This window comes from Pleurodeles waltl, chromosome 8 (assembly GCF_031143425.1).
Source record: "Pleurodeles waltl isolate 20211129_DDA chromosome 8, aPleWal1.hap1.20221129, whole genome shotgun sequence".
Lineage (NCBI taxonomy): Eukaryota > Metazoa > Chordata > Amphibia > Caudata > Salamandridae > Pleurodeles > Pleurodeles waltl.
In genome coordinates this window covers 153814790-153836788 of record NC_090447.1, presented here as the reverse complement: position 1 = coordinate 153836788, position 21999 = coordinate 153814790, and the positions used below count along the sequence as shown (strand labels likewise).

Here is a 21999-nt window from a genome sequence, read left to right as displayed (position 1 = left end):
ACAGCATGATTCAAACTCTTGACAATCTCCAGCATAAACTCAGACAACACAGGCATTCCAAATTACCTTACTGCTTCTCCCCAATTATCATAGAAGCATCCCTACCAGTGTGGCCGATTTCAGGGTGGTAGTGGTTTTGCAAGTTGTCAGACAAAGTCTGAGGTTTCCATTGTCTATTTTACAAGGTTCTGCCTACCAGATTTTCTGCTTCATCTGCAGCTGTCCTGTCTGCCCCATGTCCAACTGCAGCGAACCCCGAGAAAAAATTATAATTCAGTGGCTGTGAGCTATATTACTAAGCTGGCATTCTGCTTTTGGGCTCTGCTTGCCCCCTGCCCCATGATGCTTACTTAAAAGTGCAATGAACTTCTGCGAGACAACTTTAAAGCTTTGTGACTGGATACAGATTCCACATAAGATCGTTGATTATACAAACGAAATTTCAATAAGGAAGTAGGGAAACGCTGAATTAATTATAGTGCAAGGAATTCTCCTAAACTAAAATTTGACATGAGACTTATCAATGCTGCCGATAATCCACAAACACCGAATAGATCCTAAAGGCCAATTATTCACTGTCCTTTTTGCAAATATTGTATTTGCATTGGACTTGTTTCAGAGTGTGTTTGAACAGAGCTAGAAACAAGCTTTTAGGAGGAGCCTAAAACAATGCAGACAGACTTCCAAACATGGAAGGTCCACAGCCATCTCTCCGAAGGCACGTTATCTGAAGTTTAATGTGATGCATTTGTTTCCTAAGAGGAGCGTATAATAAAAAGGCATTACAGTTCCAAAAAATCATCCAGCTTGTTGAAACAACCAACCAGGGGACAACATGTTTTCAGTACTACTTCATTTACAACGGACTGCCAAATAAACTCACTGCGAGGCTGCATAAGCTACAAAACCAGGCGGCTAGAATGTGCCCGACCCTACAAATAGACCACATACAGTCACCACTGGCTCCTGATACATGAAAGGATCAAGTTCACAGTTCTATGATTTGTACACAAAATGTACTTAAGTAAAACTGCCAGCCTAGTATACATCATGTAAGGGTCTGGCTTTAGCAACAGTGCCTGATCAGTCAGCTAGTCCTCAGGTAGTTGAAACACTAGCACTGGAACCCCAGGAGAGAACAATTTTTTCAAATAATATATATATATATATATATATATATATATATATATATATATATAGAAAATGTCACTTACCCAGTGTACATCTGTTCGTGGCATTAGTCGCTGCAGATTCACATGCTGTGCACAGTCCACCGTCTGGTGTTGGGCTCGGAGTGTTACAAGTTGTTTTTCTTCGAAGAAGTCTTCGAGTCACGAGACCGAGGGACTCCTCCCACTTCGGTTCCATTGCGCATGGGCGTCGACTCCATCTTAGATTGTTTTCCCCGCAGAGGGGGAGGTAGGAGTTGTGTATGCTAGTAATAGTGCCCATGCAATGGAATGAATACGTATGTACAAAATGAAGGTTTAAAGTAATATATTTACAAATGTTCAAATGTTCAAGATCTACTTCTAACCGGCTACAGGCTCCCGGGGAGGCGGATGGGCGCATGTGAATCTGCAGCGACTAATGCCACGAACAGATGTACACTGGGTAAGTGACATTTTCCGTTCGGTGGCATGTGTAGCTGCAGATACACATGCTGTGCATAGACTAGTAAGCAGTTATCCCGAAAAGCGGTGGTTCAGCCTGTAGGAGTTGAAGTAGTTTGAAATAAAGTTCTTAGTACAGCTTGACCTACTGTGGCTTGTTGTGCAGATAACACATCTACACAGTAGTGCTTAGTAAATGTATGAGGCGTAGACCATGTTGCTGCCTTACATATTTCGTTCATTGGAATATTTCCTAGAAAGGCCATGGTAGCACCTTTCTTTCTGGTTGAGTGTGCCTTTGGTGTAATAGGCAGCTCTCTCTTTGCTTTAAGATAGCAGGTTTGAATGCACCTAACTATCCATCTAGCAATGCCTTGTTTTGAAATTGGATTTCCTGTATGAGGTTTTTGAAAGGCAATAAATAGTTGTTTTGTCTTCCTGATTAGTTTTGTTCTGTCAATGTAGTACATTAGTGCTCTTTTGATGTCTAATGTATGTAGTGCTCTTTCAGCTACTAAATCTGGCTGTGGGAAGAACACTGGTAATTCTACTGTTTGATTTAAGTGGAACGGTGAGATAACCTTTGGTAAGAATTTTGGATTTGTCCTTAGAACTACCTTATTCTTGTGTATTTGAATAAATGGTTCTTGTATGGTAAATGCCTGAATCTCACTCACTCTTCTTAGAGATGTGATGGCGATGAGAAATGCAACTTCCCACGTTAAGTATTGCATTTCACAAGAATGCATGGGCTCGAAAGGTGGACCCATGAGTCTTGTTAAGACAATGTTGAGATTCCATGAAGGAACAGGTGGTGTCCTCGGTGGTATAATTCTCTTTAGGCCTTCCATAAACGCTTTAATGACTGGTATTCTAAATAGGGAAGTTAAATGAGTAATCTGCAGGTAAGCAGAAATTGCAGTGAGATGTATCTTTATGGAAGAGAAAGCTAGATTTGATTTTTGCAAATGTAGTAAATATCCTACTACATCTTTTGGAGATGCGTGCAATGATTGAATTTGATTATTAGGGCAGTAACAAACAAATCTTTTCCATTTATTTGCATAGCAGTGTCTAGTGGAAGGTTTTCTAGCTTGTTTTATGACCTCCATACATTCCTGTGTGAGGTCTAAGCATCCGAATTCTAGGATTTCAGGAGCCAAATTGCTAGATTCAGCGATGCTGGGTTTGGATGCCTGATCTGTTGTTTGTGTTGTGTTAACAGATCTGGTCTGTTGGGTAGCTTGACATGAGGTACTACTGATAGGTCTAGAAGTGTTGTATACCAAGGTTGTCTTGCCCATGTTGGTGCTATTAGTATGAGTTTGAGTTTGTTTTGACTCAATCTGTTTACTAGATATGGAAGGAGAGGGAGAGGGGGAAAGCGCACGCAAATATCCCTGACCAATTCATCCATAGAGCATTGCCTTGGGATTGATGGTGTGGGTACCTGGATGCGAAGTTTTGGCATTTTGAGTTTTGTTGCAAATAGATCTATTTGAGGTGTTCCCCAAATTTGAAAGTAAGTGTTCAGTATTTGGGGGTGAATTTCCCATTCGTGGATTTGTTGGTGATCCCGAGAGAGATTGTCTGCTAGCTGGTTTTGGATCCCTGGAATAAATTGTGCTATTAGGCGAATGTGGTTGTGAATTGCCCAATGCCATATTTTTTTGTGTTAGGAGACAACTGTGTCGAGTGTGTCCCCCCTTGTTTGTTTAAATAATACATTGTTGTCATGTTGTCTGTTTTGACAAGAATGTATTTGTGGGTTATCATGGGTTGAAACGCTTTCAACGCTAGAAATACTGCTAACAGTTCTAAGTGATTTATGTGAAACTTCCTTTGATGTATGTCCCATTGTCCTTGGATGCTGTGTTGATTGAGGTGTGCTCCCCCACCCTGTCATGGAAGCATCCGTTGTTATGACGTATTGTGGCACTGGGTCTTGGAAAGGCTGCCCTTTGTTTAAATTTGTACTGTTCCACCATAGAAGCGAGATGTATGTTTGGCGGTCTATCAACACCAGATCTAGAAGTTGACCCTGTGCATGTGACCATTGTGATGCTAGGCATTGTTGTAAGGGCCGCATGTGCAATCTTGCGTTTGGGACAATGGCTATGCATGAAGACATCATGCCTAGGAGTTTTAATACCATCTTTGCTTGTATCTTTTGTGTTGGATACATGGCCTGTATTACCTTGTGAAATGTTTGAACCCTTTGTGGACTTGGAGTGGCTATCCCTTCTGTTATGTTGATTGTCGCTCCTAAGTATTGCTGTGTTTGACACGGCAAAAGGTGTGAATTTGCATAGTTGATGGAGAAACCCAGCTTGTGAAGGGTCTGTATGACAAACTTTGTGTGACGTGAACACCTTGTTAGCGTGTTGGTCTTGATTAACCAGTCGTCTAAGTAAGGGAACACGTGTATTTGCTGCCTTCTGATATGCGCAGCTACTACTGCCAGGCATTTTGTAAAGACTCTTGGCGCAGTTGTTATTCCGAATGGCAACACTTTGAATTGGTAATGTATTCCTTTGAATACGAACCTTAGGTATTTCCTGTGGGAAGGATGTATCGGTATATGGAAATACGCATCTTTTAGGTCTAATGTTGTCATGTAGTCTTGCTGTTTGAGCAGTGGGATTACGTCTTGTAATGTGACCATGTGAAAGTGGTCTGATTTGATGTAGGTATTTAGTGTTCTGAGATCTAGTATTGGTCTCAGAGTTTTGTCCTTCTTTGGTATTAGAAAGTACAGTGAGTAAACTCCTGTGTTTTCCTGTAAGCTTGGTACTAATTCTATTGCGTCCTTTTGTAGTAATGCCTGAACTTCTAGTCCTAGAAGATCTATATGCTGTTTTGACATATTGTGTGTTTTCGGTGGGACGTTTGGAGGGAATTTGAGAAATTCTATGCAATAGCCATATTGGATAATTGCTAAGACCCAAGTGTCTGTTATTTCTTCCCAAGATTTGTAGAATTGGCTTAGTCTTCCCCCCACAGGTGTTGTGTGAAGGGGTTGTGTGACTTGCGAGTCACTGTTTATTTTGAGGGGTTTTGGGACCTTGAAATTTTCCCCGATTTCTTGGGAATTGGCCTCCTCTATAGTGTCCCCGAAAACCTCCCCTTTGATATTGACCCTGGTAGGTAGGTGGTCTTGTCTGTGAAGTGTTGGTTTCTGTGGGTTGACCCCGAAACCCTCCCCTAAAAGGTGTTTTTCGAAATGTGCCTCTGCTCTGCGGGGAGTAGAGTGCGCCCATGGCTTTGGCTGTATCGGTGTCCTTTTTTAGTTTTTCAATGGCAGTGTCTACCTCCGGCCCAAACAATTGCTGTTCATTAAACGGCATATTGAGCACAGCCTGTTGGATTTCGGGTTTGAACCCAGAAGTGCGCAGCCATGCGTGTCTCCGTATTGTGACTGCAGTGTTTATTGTCCTTGCAGCTGTATCGGCTGCACTAATGGAAGACCGTATCTGATTGTTCGAGATACTTTGTCCCTCTTCCACCACTTGTTGCACTCTTTTTTGGAACTCTTTGGGTAGGTGTTCGATGAAATGTTGCATTTCATCCCAATGAGCCCTGTCGTATCTTGCCAAGAGTGCTTGCGAGTTGGCGATACGCCACCGATTTGCTGCTTGTGCTGCAACTCTTTCCTGCTGCATCAAATTTGCGGCTCTCCTTGTCTGGAGGTGGTGCGTCGCCGGATGTATGAGAGTTGGCTCTCTTACGAGCTGCCCCCACAACTACTGAGTCCGGTGTTAGTTGTTTTGTAATAAATATTAGGTCTGTGGGCGGTGCTTTATATTTTTTCTCCACCCTTGGAGTTATGGCTCTGCCTTTAACTGGTTCTTGAAATATTTGTTTTGAGTGCCTTAGCATTCCTGGGAGCATGGGAAGGCTCTGATACTGGCTATGGGTGGAGGACAGGGTGTTAAAGAGAAAGTCATCCTCAATAGGTTCCGAATGTAGTGAGACATTGTGAAATTCGGCTGCCCTTGCGACCACCTGTGCATATGATGTACTGTCCTCAGGTGGTGACGGTTTAGTTGGATACGAGTCTGGGCTATTGTCAGACACTGGAGCGTCGTAGAGGTCCCATGCATCGGGATCATCCTGGCTCATTGTGGTATGAGCTGGTGAGTGCGTTAGTGGTGGAGTTTGCGCCGGTGATGCATGTGTTGGTTGTGGTGGAGAAGGTGGTGGTGTTACTTTCTTTACCACCTTTGCTTGTGGTTGCTTGTCCCCATGTTGGAAGGCAAGTTTCCTTTTCATCTTTATTGGGGGAAGAGTGGTTATCTTTCCTGTGTCTTCCTGGATGTGAAGCCTCCTTTGAGTGTAGTCAGTTTCTACAGTTTGAAGCTCTTCCCCAAATCTATGCAATTGGGTGCTTAGTCCTTGTTCCTCTGTATAGGAACTAATTTTCAGTTCTGAGGCTTTTTTCGGTACCGAAACAGTTTCGGTAGTCTTTTTAGGCTCCGAAGAAGTTTTCTTTGATTTCGGCGTGGTATCTCGGTGCCGAACATCATCTGTGCCGCTGTCTCTGCGCCGAAGCTTCTCAGAGCCGGTGTCTCGGCTCCGAGGTTGCTGTGTGGCGGTATCACAACCGGAGTCGGATGACTTAGACACCAGCATGCCCTTTTTCGGTGCCTTGGCTCGGTCACCTAGTTTTTGGGTTAAGCCATGGCCTGTTAGCAGTGGCGTCCCCTGGGCTTTTGTGGACTTTTCGTGAGTCCTAATTTTACTCACGGTTGTTATGTCTTCCGCGTCGGATTCCCCCGAATCCGACTCGTGGATGGAGAACGCTTCCTCTTCGTCCTCGAACCGTTGTTGTCCTGTCGGCGTGGACGCCATTTGCAATCTCCTGGCTCTTCGGTCTCTGAGCGTCTTCCTCGACCGAAACGCTCGACAGGCTTCACACGTATCCTCCTTGTGCTCGGGGGACAGGCACAAGTTACAGACCAGATGCTGATCCGTATACGGATATTTGTTATGGCATTTAGGACAGAAGCGGAACGGGGTCCGTTCCATCAGTCTTGAAGTCGCAAGCGGTCGGGCCGTCCAGGCCCCGACGGGGTATCGAAATTACCCCGAAGGGCCACCGGAGCTCTTCAAGATTCGGTGTCGATTTGTTCTAACTAACCTGATACCGAACGCAACAATACCGACGATTTTTTCCGAGATTCTAACTAACTTTCTGACCCGAAACACGGAGCGAAAAGGAACACGTCCGAACCCGATGGCGGGAAAAAAAACAATCTAAGATGGAGTCGACGCCCATGCACAATGGAACCGAAGTGGGAGGAGTCCCTCGGTCTCGTGACTCGAAAAGACTTCTTCGAAGAAAAACAACTTGTAACACTCCGAGCCCAACACCAGACGGCGGACTGTGCACAGCATGTGTATCTGCAGCTACACATGCCACTGAACATATACATACAGGTTGATTTCTCTGATCAAATCCAGTTCTGAAAAATCAAAAACTTGCTTCAAAAGTGGCAAAAGCTAAATTTTGATATTTATATGCTAAATATGTTTCTCTTTGTTGAATTCTACTCCCGTGGTAATTTCAAACACAGGGTGGTCATTTATGTTGAATTACTAACATTTTGCTCTACTGTGAATGTGGTTAGATGCGCTCATATCAGCTTACCCAACCGCACGAGTTCTTAATCAAGCTGTGACAACTAGGTTTAGGAAATTAATTCTTTCCTTAAGTGGGGAAACTATAAACGGATTATTACTACCCAGAAAGCATTTTTGCTGGTTTTTTTGTGTGCAAATCTTCTAGGGCTATGTCACATTAAACGGGCACGGTCTGTAAGACCCCAACATAACACAGTAAAGTCATGCTGCAATATAGCAGTCGAAACCTTTTCTCACAATCTACAGACTGTTTAAGACATAATTCCACATATATATATATATATATATATATATATATATATATATATATATATATATATATATATATACACACACTCAAATTTGCAATATATATATATATATATATATATATATATATATATATATAATCACTTTTTCCCAAACTGTGGGCTGTGAGCTGATTTTTAGTGGGTCGTGAAAGTCAGAGCAATAAATAGAGATGCCTTTAAATGCAGTGTTTAACTTGTCACAACTTGATTCGAAAACAAGGGTCAAATGTAAGACTGCTTAATTCTTTTAACATGGGAAGTAGTGTTTACTTTTCTTTCTCTGGCTGCAAAGCGATAGAACTTTTTAAAGTGAGTTATGCGACAGTGTAGGATGTTTTTTGCAATGCACAAGAAAATGTAAATACCCGTAAATTAATTTTATTGAATCAAGCAGCTAGGAAAGCAAAAATGAAGCACTTTTTTTTTTCTTTTTTTTTATTCTGAGGTGTGCAGGGAATGTATCTTAATTAGATCAAAACATTTTCTTGGTGATTCACAAGTGACATTTGCAAAAACCCTTCTTCCACACATTATCACTTGTGTATTATATAGTTACATCAATAAAACTGTGTGCTAGTTTACTGGCCATTTCAATGGCTAATGTTCTGTCGCTACATATCAATGTGCTAGCACATGATGCTTTATTTACATTAAAAAATCGTGCCAACTCATGTCTAGCGTGGGTCAGAAAGTTTGTTTTTGTTCTACAGAGTGGGCTGTGGTTGTGGAAAGTTTAGGAAACACTGATAAAGACACACATGCTTTATATTCTCTACACATTACAGAAAATATAAGTATTGTATCATAGCTCACATACTGTAAGCCATCTGTTGCATCCACTACACAATAGCTTTCTAGTAAAGCGCTCTACCACGCTTAGGGTCACTCTTACACTACAGAAAAAAAATATAAAATGACTTAACAGCTTGTCTTTACGTTGGTCTTCCATATACTCCACAATAGCCCCAAATATGTTTTTTAAGTATTACGTTGAATAAATGATGATGCAGTTTCTACAATGTTTTTTCAAAAGACAAGATTTTACAAATCAGTGAATTGCACGTGACTTTTGAAGGTTCCAGTATCAAAATCAAAGACAGTTCCATGAACATTAAATTGAAAATGCCTCTAGGATAAAAAGTAATGACAAATTTCAGAATATATTTATAATGATCTTGTGGATTTAGGAAACAAAGTTGCTTTATTAGGTCTTCGGTTCACCAAGTTCTGGTGTTAGCTAACCCTTTTTGATTTTTTAAAGAAAACATATGTACAATATACTTATTTAAAGGGAATTTTAGCCAGGTGACCAACTATTGGTGTCATTCACATCCTGCGTCCGCCCCTACTGAGTACAGCACTGGGCAGGGGGCCACTACATAACTTTTGCTCTTTCACATGCTAATCACTAGAAACATTCCAGCTTTTTCAATTGCTGTCTTCTGCTGATGGGTGTTGTGAATTATTTTTGGAGTGGCATGTTACCCTACTGCTGCTGTTTCACAATATACCAACTTGTGTCCACTTTAAACTGTTCTTGATGAAGTTGCCATTTATATTGTTCAGTATGCATACCGTGGAGTGCATTTCCAACTGTACTTCTGTGTATCATGCTTCTATTTTAAAAGAAAAATTTACTTTAAATGAAGAATGGAGTGTAAACCTTTTTAGTCTGTATGCCCTGCTTGTATGACTTTCCAGATTGCTTTCAGTACTCTGATATATCTTGCTCATGTAAACATTTAACTATACTATTACAGTTTTTAGCTCTGCTGTTTCTTCCAATTACCTGACCTATCTTTGCAGCTGTCTGTCCGCCTGCCCACGTATCTACCAGTCTGTCCATTCACCTACCACTCAACCAGTCTGTCTAGCTCCATCCACCGGTCTATCTTTGCAAACCTGCCCATGGCAACTATCTATATATATATATATATATATGCAACCTTGTCTATGTATGGAACCCTATCCATACATCTTTGCAACCCTATTTGTCTGTCCATCTACCTGTCAGTCCGTTTACCTGTTGGTCTGCTGTGCCCATCTACCAGTCTGAGAGTCTGTCAGAGATATATATACACATACACACATATATATATATATATATATATATATATATATATATATATATATATACACACACACACACTTATCTATCAACCTGTCCATCGGTCCATCCACCCGTCTATCTCCTATCTATGCAAACATGTCTATGTATCTATCTAGGCAATAATCTTTATCTATGCACCCTTGTCTATGTATGGAACTCTATCTAGCTGGATTACCTATTTATACAACACACTGTCTCAAAGCCTCCTTTTTACCTGTGTTTTCAACCCTTCTTATCCATTTGTTAAAAAAAAAAAAAAACAACCATGACAAAAAAAGAAAAAAGCATTGGCAAAAGAGGCTGGCAGCTAATTGCCGATCAATTAATTTTTTATTGGTCTGGTGGTATCCAGGAACTTCTGATTTGCTAAAATGATGTATCTAATATAGTTGTAGGGTCTTTCAGCCAGACTTTACACATTTTTCAACTGTATCATTCACTTGTCTTCCAGTCACTCGAACATGCAATATGGAGCAGTAAGTCAGCCCCCTTCAGCCATCACTGAGTTGTGGCTTGCTGCCCTTTCAGAAGTACATACACACATATTCTGTGATGCCAAGCACTACTATAGTAGTGTCTGTTGCAGACTAAAAATATGTTTGAATTCAAATAATTTTTCATTTGTGTTTGACTGATGAGGGCTCACAAGCTGACCCAACAAATGTTGACAAATCTTGTTTTCTATTGTGTTTTTTGAAAAAGTCAAACGGCTAGCAGCCAGCCCCAGACATCTCAGCTTTGCCAATGCTTGTTTATTAACATGCCATTCCACCTTTTACTGGTTTAAGCACTGGAGAGATAATGGTACATAACTGTGTGATATGTAACACTTTAAAACAGACAGTTTGGTGTACCACATGCCTAATTATTACCTGCTTGTTCTCTCTGCATCATCACAGTCCTTACTTTGTGAGGGGGAGTCCACCTCTGGAGATGGGCACTGGTGTGCGCTCCTAAAAACAACAAGGAGAAGATCAGTACTTCCCCTAAATACCAGACTGCTACTATCATCCATCTACCATCAGCCACTCTACCGGCCTGTCTCCAGGAAGAAGACTGCCCTCACTGAGCACGGACAAATCCTTTGTGATGAGTTTTTATTTTTTTATTTTTTATGTGGTTCCAAAGCCTATTTTTAAAAATATGTGGTCCTCTGAGAGCAAACTGGAATTTCAGACAATGTCTAAATGTCTGACGTTGGTGATCCATTTGAGGCACTTCCACAAGCCCCAGTACGAGTATGAAATGGCACAGATTAACATACTGTCATTCAAGATCGTGTGCTTTCCTGCATGGTACAGCTTTTTGCGGGGCAACGTTTTAAATATCAAAACAATTTACAATTTGCTAGAAAATGCCTTACACTTGGGGCTGGCCATTCAGGTCTGCACATCTGATTCTATCAAGGGAATTCTCCTTATTGAGCTCCTAAGAAAATATCCTCAAAGACATTCTTTGCACTCCTATAACTTCAGCCCACTGGGTTCAACCATTATGCATGAAGTGCACAAATCCAGTCACATTTGACATTAGCAATACACCTGAATTATTCAGTAATATACAAGTGAACCAGTTTTCTCTGCACAGGTCTCCAATTGTATTTATGCAGTTGATAAAAGGTCTGTCTGCACGGAGACTGGTTTACAATAATGTGCACCATATGAACTTCATTCAAAGGAATAATGTGGCAAACAACGATATACCAACTAGTACATGGTGAGACAATTATTTAGCATTTACAGTCACACAAGCGTAGTGTGTGTGTGTGTGTGTGTGTGTGTATGTATAGATATATAAACACCTTATGAAAAGTACAGCAGACAGGATTTCAGTGGGTGATATCCTGGTTAGAGAATGGATTACTTTTTGGGGCATTTCTAAATGTCACAAAACAGTGGATCAGTTCTCAAAAAAATCATAGTGGCTGCTCTCAGGCACAGGAACACTTTTAATGTCTATTGTATGCAAAGTTTAATTCGCCAAAGTTGCCAGTTTTGGGAACCCTGTTTATTTAGATAGATACTATTTCTCCCAAGGAAACTCTAGTCCTTCATCAGTGAAGCTGTTAGTTAGTGGCAGATGGGATTATGGAGGAAGGCCTCCTTTTGGTGATCTGGTAATTAGTGAACAGAGTATACAGGATGTCCCAACCTTGGTTGTCCACATCTGTAGAATTACAGCTCCTGTAGACAGAACGCTTGACTACTGGTTGGTGCTGTGAATGTCCAAGATGGGCTGCATGCCACTTGCTTTTTTCCTTTTTTTCCTGCAAAAGCACCTTGAGAACAATGACCAAACTCTATGCATGCAGTGCTGTCAGGTGTGAATGAGAATAACGTCTTCTTAAGGCTGAAGGAATTTATATTTCCCAAGCAATATACAGTTTTTCATCCGCAGGTGTTGCACAAATGGACTCAAAATTAATCCAGGGCATCTGTAACTGCGCCGGAGAAGGTGGGAGTGGAGGCAAGAACACACTTGAATCAGGTGGCGGAATGTCAGGCTTGTGTAACTATCTTGTAATGCTCCTCAGCAAATCCAGCGATTCCTGTATCAAAGGAGACTGACAATAACCAGGATCACAGAAGCATGGTAAACTTCAAAGCAGGTTTAACACCAATAATAAAAGCTTCCTTTTATTCCTGGGATTAATAATCACTTCATGTCCTCTGGTAGTGCGTGTTCAGGTTATCAGGACAAACAGGCTACTGTCACCGGTATATTTCCTGATGAGAACGACGAAGCCTGTCATTCCTCCTCTTCTTCCAATTCAGAAGATGCTTTCTCCAGTATTCCAGTCTGAAACTTAGTGTGTAATCTTGATAATACAGAGGGTGCACTACAATGGAGACTGCCAAAGGACGATCTTGTCAATCCAGGAAAACTGCAGCTCACACACTGTTAATGTCATCAACATATGCCTTTCATGCGGTCATCGATAATGGTTTCCTCGATGATATTGCTAACTAAAGGTGGGGTATCTGTCAAATATTTGGTCCCTAGAAATGCTGCAGCTAATTAACATGCTCTTATAAACAAAGCAGCCATTGACTAAGAAGGAGTCACAAAAAGTTAGGTATCAACTAAGAAGCCAATAACCATTTTGCAGCATATTCACTGAGCGGTTCTTTTGGTGAAAAGAAGGAACGGGATACCTGTAACAAACTGCTGAAAGTAAAATATTTCTTCTGAAGCTATTACACAGCACACTTAAAGAAATCGGACCTAAAACAACTGAATACAACGCACCTCTGGGTAATTCACACCTAGATGAGGGGCAGAAAATCTGAGCAATGAAAGTTCTATTAGTGTGTTTTTTGAGGGGAGGGCGGAATAAGGGGCTGAAACTCTGCGCATCACTGGCTTAAACGTTGTCATACAATGAGGTGAGAAAGCGAACAGTAGAAACTTGAGCAAGTGTGTTTTGTAACTGCAGACTGAACATTTTTAGAGGATTCTCAGCCTAGTGTCTGGGAATATTTGAAGTGTGTAAATCTATGAACAACCTAATGATGGAAAACCATCTACAAGAGTAAATATATTGGCAATGGCTTTCAAGACAATTCAACGGTTGATTTAAAAAGGCAGAAACATGCAGATAAGCTTAAACTGGAATCAAAACTATTAAACTGTTACTCCAAACTACAATACAGAGCCATTACGAAGTTATTGCAAAGTTTAATTTTGAAGGTGCACACCAATTACCTGTTAGTTTTGTTGGGATTATATTCATAAGAGTCCTTAATGGCGTTCGTCATTCTCTTCGAGTTGAGCCTCCAGAGTTTGAGGGAATGATCCATACCACAGGACATTATTTTCTCTCCAAGAAGGTCATAGTCCTAAATTAAAAAAAAAGGTAAAGGAACACTACTATATGCTAAATATATATCCCTTACTACTTGCTGGTTCCAACCATTGAGAGCTAACCAGACGCCTTTCAATTCAGCAGTTCATTGTAGTTTGCAACTGCCAAATTTCTTTTAATGCTAGCCAACAACTGCTTTAAGACAGCAAATGAAGAATTGTAGAAGATGGCAGTGCACCCCAGAAGACGGACTTAAAATATTAATTAACCAAATTAAACCCTGAAATTATTATAAGATGTAGTTATCTAATGACCATACACAATACCACGCCAAAGAGAAGTTGAACTTTAAGACTGTCTCTTACAGTAACAACGGTTTACACATAGATTAGGTCCAATGCAAGTGGTTGGGACTGTTTCCACCCAAAAATAACTGAAAAACAGCATTAGAGAGCATACTAAAATTAAGTATGCAACATGTATGCACTAAAACAGGTGACTATAAATGTTGAACGCTGGTTTCTTTTCAAAGTCACAAGCTTGTAATATTCCCAATGACTGGGGTTTGTATTAATGTTAAATCAGTAGTGCCTGCATGCACTTAACAGTAATTTAAGTCACCAATGCACTTCATTGATCTGTCGTCCAGGCTGCCAATTGGCCTGGGGTTTTTGAGTTCCACTCTCCTTACGATTGCAATCTTAGATTCTCATATCATTAAAGTGAGAGAAAATAAGAGACCCAATTTAAGTGGAGTGAAAGTTCATAGCAAGGGAATGTATAAAAGATAGTAAATGCTGGAGAAGAAAAATTCAAGCATTCCAACATTATGTTTGTTATAGTTGGAAGCATGACTGCGGTGGGTGTTCTTAGGCATGGGTCCTGTGCTTGCTAAGAAGCTAAAATACTGCACTCACAGAACTAAATAGGTCAAACACAGTCTGAGTTTGCTTTAGTTTCCAATATGGTGTGTGCACGTGGGGGTGGGGTGAGGGGGCGGAGAGTTACTTATCACTACTTTATTTGTTGCTGTTGGGGCAATCAAAAACACAAGGCACTATTTTGAAGTTGAGTGTTCAGTTTCACTCAAATCTATTAAATGCCCTGCTTACAGATAGTTGAGAAATGTATACCAACCAAATAAATATTTTAAAAAAGTTATTTATAACTGAATGGTCGAGCACTACCAGAGGATAAACCTATGCAACAGTTTAACAATCATGGTAGTGGGAGATTTTGTCCTGGTCTAGCTGTGACCAGCTATGCCCGGACCATGCTGAAAAGTCCAGGTTAACCATCCTAACTTTAGGGTGGATTCATGTCTGAGTTTAGATCCACTGCTGAAGAAAAAAAAAAAAAATGCTTACATCTGCTAATCTCCCAACTTATTCAAATGAAAGTCCACTCTAAAAGCAGTGCTCCCTCCTTAAGTAGGTCTACTGGAGACGGAATGCTTTTGGGAAGGCTGAAATTGCAGAGTTATTGAATAACTGAGATGGGCCAGGACCTGTCCATCTTTTAAGATATATAATGACAAGACCTTCCTTAAGTTACACCATGAGATTTTGTGCTAATAACCCAGACCATTGATTCCATAGGAATAATAATCTATTACACAAATAAAATGAGTAAATAATTAATGTATAAAGAAAACAGCTTCAACTTACTGCACTTAAAACTTCATCTCTGTGCCCTTCTACACCACCAAATATTGCAACAAGGTTATCTGTTTGGATGTTCCACAATCTCAGTGCATGATCTAAAAAAAGAAAATGAATTAACGTTAAACAGGATGAGAAACAGATTGTTATCATGCCAGTTCCTCCAGTAACCACAGCACTGAATGGTTGCAGGAACAAAGTGAGAACTATTCACCCTGGGTCCTGTACTGCACCCAGACGCAGATACAATATATTTATAGGTTTATTGCTACAACTGTGTGTCAAACACAGATACACTTTCTGCTGTATGCCTCACACTTAGTTTTTACTGTATCCAGCAGGCTCTTTAATCTACAGCCAACAGCGATCACTCGACAAAGGGAGTAAAGGTACTGGATAGAAGATCTGGTTTGTAATTCCAGCCACAGCACTAACAAGTTATTGGAATCTAAATCCATCCAAATAATCATTTGAATGTGGTGAACAAGCAAAGCATCATGTGGGAGCTGCTTACATCACTATGGCAGAGTGCATGTGTGAGGCATCCAAACTATACCTATATGAAAACTAGTCCCTTTCTGCAGAAGTGTTAGCTAAAAAAAATCTCTGAAGAGAATGGTCTTTAAGTTTCTTTTAAAGTTTACATGACCACACTGTTTGCTTGGGTTGGAGCTATGAATGCTCAAAGATAGCCAATTTGGGAGGCAATTCAATCTGTCCCATATTTTTTTCAGTCACAGAAGGTGCGAGCAAATAGGCTATCTCACCCGGAACGAAAGCCTACTGGAACTACTGTCTTCAAGTATTTTGTGCTTCTGAGAACTGTAATGGTGCAGCACTGGAGACAGACATAAAAACAGCTGAAGTGACAAAAGTGAAGGGCATCTCCCTCCTCTGAATGGGATTCTGTATTCTTCATTGAAAGAAGAGACAGAAGCACGGACGACCAACTAGGGCAAATAATGCTGAGTACCTTCAAAGATCTGTAGAGTACAGCGCACCACATACTAGGATAGCTACAGAGGAGATATAAGAGCAGAATTGCACTTGGAAAACAAACAGTGCAGGAAAAGGGTGAAACACAGAAGTGCATTTGCTTGAACTGGGAATTTGGAATTCAAACTACAGCTCTTGTAAAGTGAAGGAAATGACACTAAAATACATATCCTATGGTTACCAGCAATTGCACATTCGGAGTGACTAAATAAGAGATGCAAAAATCCCTACGAAAGGTGCTTTGAGGTGATGCCATTTGCATCTCAAGTACCCACGGTGCTGAGGTCATGCTTACCAGATAAGACAACGGACATGGGAACGGCACTGCCGATTCTAGAGAAGATGAACTGGAAGTAAGGATTCTAGCAATAAAGGTTACTGGGGAATGGTTCTGTAATCCATGTCTTCCCAGAGTTAGGGATCATCACCCCAAGGAGCATTCAGTGATCCACTGATCACTGAAAAGCTTACTGCCAGTGAGATGGAGGCAAGCCTGTGATTCCCAGCAAGGCCATGATTTCATTGAGGGGGAGACGTGTGCTATCCTGGAGGCTACGCTAGCTCAACCTAGCCAGCCATCCTAAATGTATAAACAGTGATATTATGGATCTGGGCTCAGTCAAAGCCGTTTCAAGCTGGAATATTAGAGAAGACAAATGACACAGAAGATATTCCCGCGACAGCCTCAGATCCGGGTACGATGCACTGTAATTTGTATCATTCTGTCCTACTCCATTTACTCCCATTTCTTCACCTAGCATCATAACTCAGTAAGGCAGTAAACATGACCGAGTTGGGATGTTGGTGATGGAAAATATTTATGAAGGTTGCATTTTTCTTTCTGATCCTTCTTTCAAAGGATGTGTTGTATTGTTACTTATCACTGTAGCCATTTGTTGATCGGATATACCAGACATATTCAATTTAAAGGTTTTGAACCAATATAGAAAACATTTAACAAGTCGGTCACATAAGGCAGGTACCTAACCAACAAAAATACAAGCAGCAGCAATATAGCTTACTGATTTCAAGAAAACGAGTAAGAACTGTATTCCTCAAATCCATGACTGGTTTAGTCAGTGTTTAAAAAGACGACCGCTCTCGGAAGCGCAAGGAAATAAAAGTAAAGTGTCACAATTCTTAAGTATAGTTCATATGAAACCTAAATCAGATGATTCTCCCAGCACCTTCAGAGTGCCTAGTTATTCAATCATCAGCTTTGTGCTCTGGGTGATGTGACATTTCTTATTTGTTTGGTAATTTTACTATTTATCGGCACACTACCATTCAGATATTCTCAAGAAGCTAAAACAGCAAAAGAAAGTAGCAGGTAACTTTGCTACAATCTGAGCAATAGTCCATGAAACAGCAAGAGTAATCAGGACAAAATGAAATTAGACCACATTACTTCAATTCTATACTAACTCCGCTAGAGGGTAGAAATGTAAAAAAATAAAAACTACTGGGTAACTCACAAAGCCATTCCCCTGAGAAGACTCAACTACCTGGCTAAGGACTAAACATTCTTTGGCAGATTCAGAAATTCTAGAAACAAAAACACACTATTAATCCCACCCACATATTAAAAAAAAAAAAAAAAACGATTCCTATGAATTAAAAAGAAAAACCTCTCCATAAAAGCATCCAGTGTTCTGCACAGTTGATTTGAGTCAAAGTGTTTTGGGAGTCCACAGACTCTACTCCCAGCAAGATATCTTACTTGAAAGTTACTGACTGGGATAAAGGTGCAAATCCATTAAAACACAAAAAAGCTTTGACCCAACATACAAATCTTTTTTGGAACAAATAAGGTATATCGGCAAATACAACAAAATGGGGTTCCCAAACAAAAGCAGTGCAAGTTCAACCAACACCAAGGAGGTTAACCATTTGTTTGCAGAATTCCACAATCACCACACTGAGGAAATACAGGATAAAAAGAGGACGACTGCTTTGAAACGGCATATCCATATGTTAATGGTTAGTTTTATTCACTTACGAGTTTAGAGGCTCAACTACCCAGGTGTTGGAAAGAAATATGGTGCTCACTACTGTGCAACAGAATGTTATGAAAAAGCCACAGAGCTTAGGTCCCGCTCCCCAATCTCTGCACATAGATAATTGCAAGGATGTTCAGCCTGTGCATGTTTTCATACTAATTGGATTGATCACTCTCAACACTATTCAATGACATAAGACTCCACAATTATTCTATCGGAGCTGGGGAAGCAATAGCCTCATTTTAACATACTTATTCACGTGTTAGCTTCACCTAAGTGGCCCAACCACTCAAACGTTAACTAAGGATGCTGGAAAGAGCTTTAAATAGGCTAAAACGATAATAATTCCCTTTAGGCTTTACCGTTTATTAAGAAACCTGATAATTAAAAGAAAGCTAATTTAGTACATGCAACGTCACATTCGTTGTCATCAGGAATCAAACTCTAGGAGATCAATGCTACAGAGCTAATGGTTCCATTTGTGGGCAATCTCTAAAGGTGTGATTCTTACCTTTGCTTACAGACAGAAGGAGATTCGGGTCTCGCGGATGAAATTTGAGTTCGTTAATGGCATTTCCATGGCCAACATAATGCTGAAACAATAGTGTGAAATGGTCAGAACTTTACCCCAAAAGAATCTCTCCGATTTTTGTGGAGCCTACCGTTGGGTATTATGGGCTGGTAACATTTAACCTATTGCTGGATCTGAAATCACTAAAATACTATTGACAAGTTTGGCATAAACTCAGATTAGAATAAAACATTGCAGGTAGGTACGAGCCAGAAAATGCATGGCAAACATATTCAAACTACAGACTAATGTAAATGTGCCACATTACTTGGATTGGGATGCGACCCAGGGTAATTACCAGTGGCTGAGATTAATTCAAGCATTCCACCCATTACTTTTTTAATACTTTGCGCTGCTTTAAGTGGGAGGGCTATGTGCAGACATGAGTTCTGTGCAGTCAGTGGAACCAAGCTGTACCTGGCTGATGAGACCGTCGCTAGGCAAAACTGGTCCTGAGTTGCTTGTGTTCCGGTTCAATGAGGATCTGGCTTGGCAGTTTAGGCTGGACTATTCCAACTGAGGTGGCATGGTGGGCAAAATAGCAATGGATTGGGATGCAGCCCGAATAATTAGCACCACTTTTTTTTAAAATACTTTAATGTTACTCTAAAGCATCCTGCGCCTTTGCACATGCCCACATGGCCCGCCACCCCTGTACCTGTACAGTGAGGTCAAATGCCAAGTGCAGCAGATACTGGGCTCAAGCTAAAGCCTTCAGCATCTGTCAGTCATGCATAGCAGCCAAAGGGAACAAACAGTCTGTATAGCAGACTGGGGTCGGCACACTAGTACCAGTGGGCCCTGCCCTCCAGCAAAATATTCGCTTTTTCGCATATTAGGAGTTTTTAAAGGAATTTTCAAAGGAACATTTGAAACCAATAGTAACTACCTCCGTCTATAACCAATCAGCACTCTATAAACCAGGAAGAGAAATTTTGGGAAGATTCACATAGGTCCAACTCGCAGGACACAGCCCTGGTCTAAACACACACTTGTAACAATAGAGGGGTGGTAAAGAAAAATAGTGTTCCAAGAACGTTTCAGGGCCCCTGTTGCTAAGAAATAACAGTTTTCGTAGGTGAAAAACATTTCTCCCATTATGGGATTATCCCAAACCCAACTTGGAGGGTCTGATGAGCTCACTCTACCGCAATGCCACAGGTACATTTTAATCAACAAAGAAGTTTACAGACAACTTGTATGTCCGCGGATCTAACATAATGAACAGAACAAAAGTGTAAACGCCAGTCAGCCAGTTACAACCACTGATAAATTTGCATGCACACTTTCCACCTGAAATCTTAATGCAGATGCTTACCTTTATACACTGCATAGTGATAGGATTTATTATCCTAATGATGCCCCTTGATCCAGCCACAGCAAGGAGCGGGTGACTGGTGTTACTGTCATATGTCCAGGCACAGGTGTAGAAGTTTTCATCTGCCTATGGAGCCACATAGTTAAGGGCATATCACCAACATATACATTTACTCTCCAAGGGGCTACCTTTCCTGTGTTGCATTTCTCTAGAACACCCTCCTCAGGCCCCATCTGTCCTGTCAGGAGACTTCCTGCTCACATTTTTTGAGGTTCCAAACAGCTGTTAAAGAAACCTTAGAATGGCATGGACTTCGTGGCAAACAAACCAGATAGATTGACAGGATGCTGCCAGTTGACCAGATGCTACCTTCCATCAAAACATGCTAGAAGAAATCCCCAAAGCTAGCTGGTATAGTTTTCCTAGATTCTGAGGACTCAATTGAAGCCTTTCCCCCCACTCTCTGCTGCACCTTGTGTTTGGTTCACATGTAGGAGCGTAGGTGGTACAAGATTGTGGGCAGCAGATCCTAACTTGCAAGTGACTGGTTTATGTTGCTAATCCCTCAAAATACAATACCTCCACCAAATTGCATCTTAATGTGCCCTGGCCAGAATTTAATAGAGAATATAAGCACAATAAACACAAGTAGAGGTGTTAAAATCAAATGAATCGTTTGACAGTTCAACTGCCACAGGGTTAAACAGGTGACACCCCCTGTAATAGAACTACAGAAAAAAAAGGCTTTGGAAAAGTTTAGAAACAGTATAGTCGAACAAATGCAGAAATTTAGTAGGCATCGAAAAAGCAACAGAAATCAACATCCAATTCCATAAAAAATAATAGAACATCTGATAAACAAAAAACCCTCGCTAAGAACATTTTCATGTCAAATGAATAAAAGCAGCCCACATCAAAACATATAAACCTAAATATTCCAAGAACACGAAAACAGATGGAAGTACAAAATCATGGTAATTTTCTTCATCCTAAAATTGCAGAGATAAACCATAAAGGACGTTGTGAACATAAATCTGACATCAATTGAGCCTAGGCCTACAGTGACCCAGACAAATGTTTCAATGTAGTATTGTTATACATACACCTAATGTAGCATTGTTATACATACACCTAATGTAGCATACTGAACACAAGAAAGATGAGTATTTATCAGTCAATCAGTCTTAAAATATTGTAGTCTTTGTATTTGCCCACTGCAATAAATTAATATGGTAGGGATGGTCTCAAAGACATACTGGATGGTTACTGAAATTACACAAATAATCATGTGATCTACAGAGCAATTTATAGTAAAGAAAGTACAAGGGTGCCAAAGATGAGAAACTGAGCCAATCTGCTGGAGCTAGAGCTCGTGGTGATCTCCATTTATTGCAGAGAATGAGATTCTGAAGGCACTGGTTCCCTGCTCAACCAGCTTCCAACAGCAGCTGACGCAGAGAACTGCTTTGTGGAGACCCTGGGGGTAGAGTTATGTCAGACATTCACAGAGTCCCTCAAAGAGCTGGATCTGTGGAGGTTCCTCAACTGGATTTAAACCATTGTAGTCATAGTCCGAGCTAAGAGATCTGCAGGGTTGAAACAGAACAAAGCCAGAAGGAGCCAAACCACTCTGGGAATGCCAGTCCAATGTGTGTCGGTAGCACTGAGATGCAGCTTACTCCGCCTTTGAGCGTTCTTCTAATGAGTGTACACATCAAAGAAAGACAGAGGAGTTTTTCTACATCAGCAACTGCCTTTTCAACCATCCCAAGTTAACACCAATGATACCCACTTAGCCAGTTTAATTCGGGGTGAGACTATTTCTTTTGAATGCTGCCTCACCTAGAGGCTAAACCACACTAGTGAGTGTAGTGTGTGTCTGATGTAGGACAGCCAAGAAAAGCTGAATACAAAGGTTGCTCAAACATAGGGTAAGGTCTTGTAAGGTCTTGCTTGCATGCAAGACCAGAACATTTTGAAGCTAGAGGGAGT

The 21999-nt window shown here is 40.8% G+C and overlaps 1 protein-coding gene across 2 annotated transcripts in view; it reads right to left on the bottom strand.

The window, feature by feature from the left end:
* Nucleotides 1-21999, bottom strand: part of EED (embryonic ectoderm development) — a 62706-nt gene that overhangs the window by 16812 nt on the left and 23895 nt on the right. The window contains exons 5-9 of one of the 2 annotated variants that reach the window (XM_069203986.1): nt 20008-20133; nt 18630-18711; nt 15129-15220; nt 13362-13495; nt 10529-10609 (exon numbers count right to left, since the gene is read on the bottom strand). In XM_069203986.1, coding sequence (XP_069060087.1) covers nt 10529-10609; nt 13362-13495; nt 15129-15220; nt 18630-18711; nt 20008-20133 — 515 coding nt within the window. The remainder of the gene's footprint in view (nt 1-10528; nt 10610-13361; nt 13496-15128; nt 15221-18629; nt 18712-20007; nt 20134-21999) is intronic. The other variant, XM_069203987.1, reaches the window with a different exon arrangement.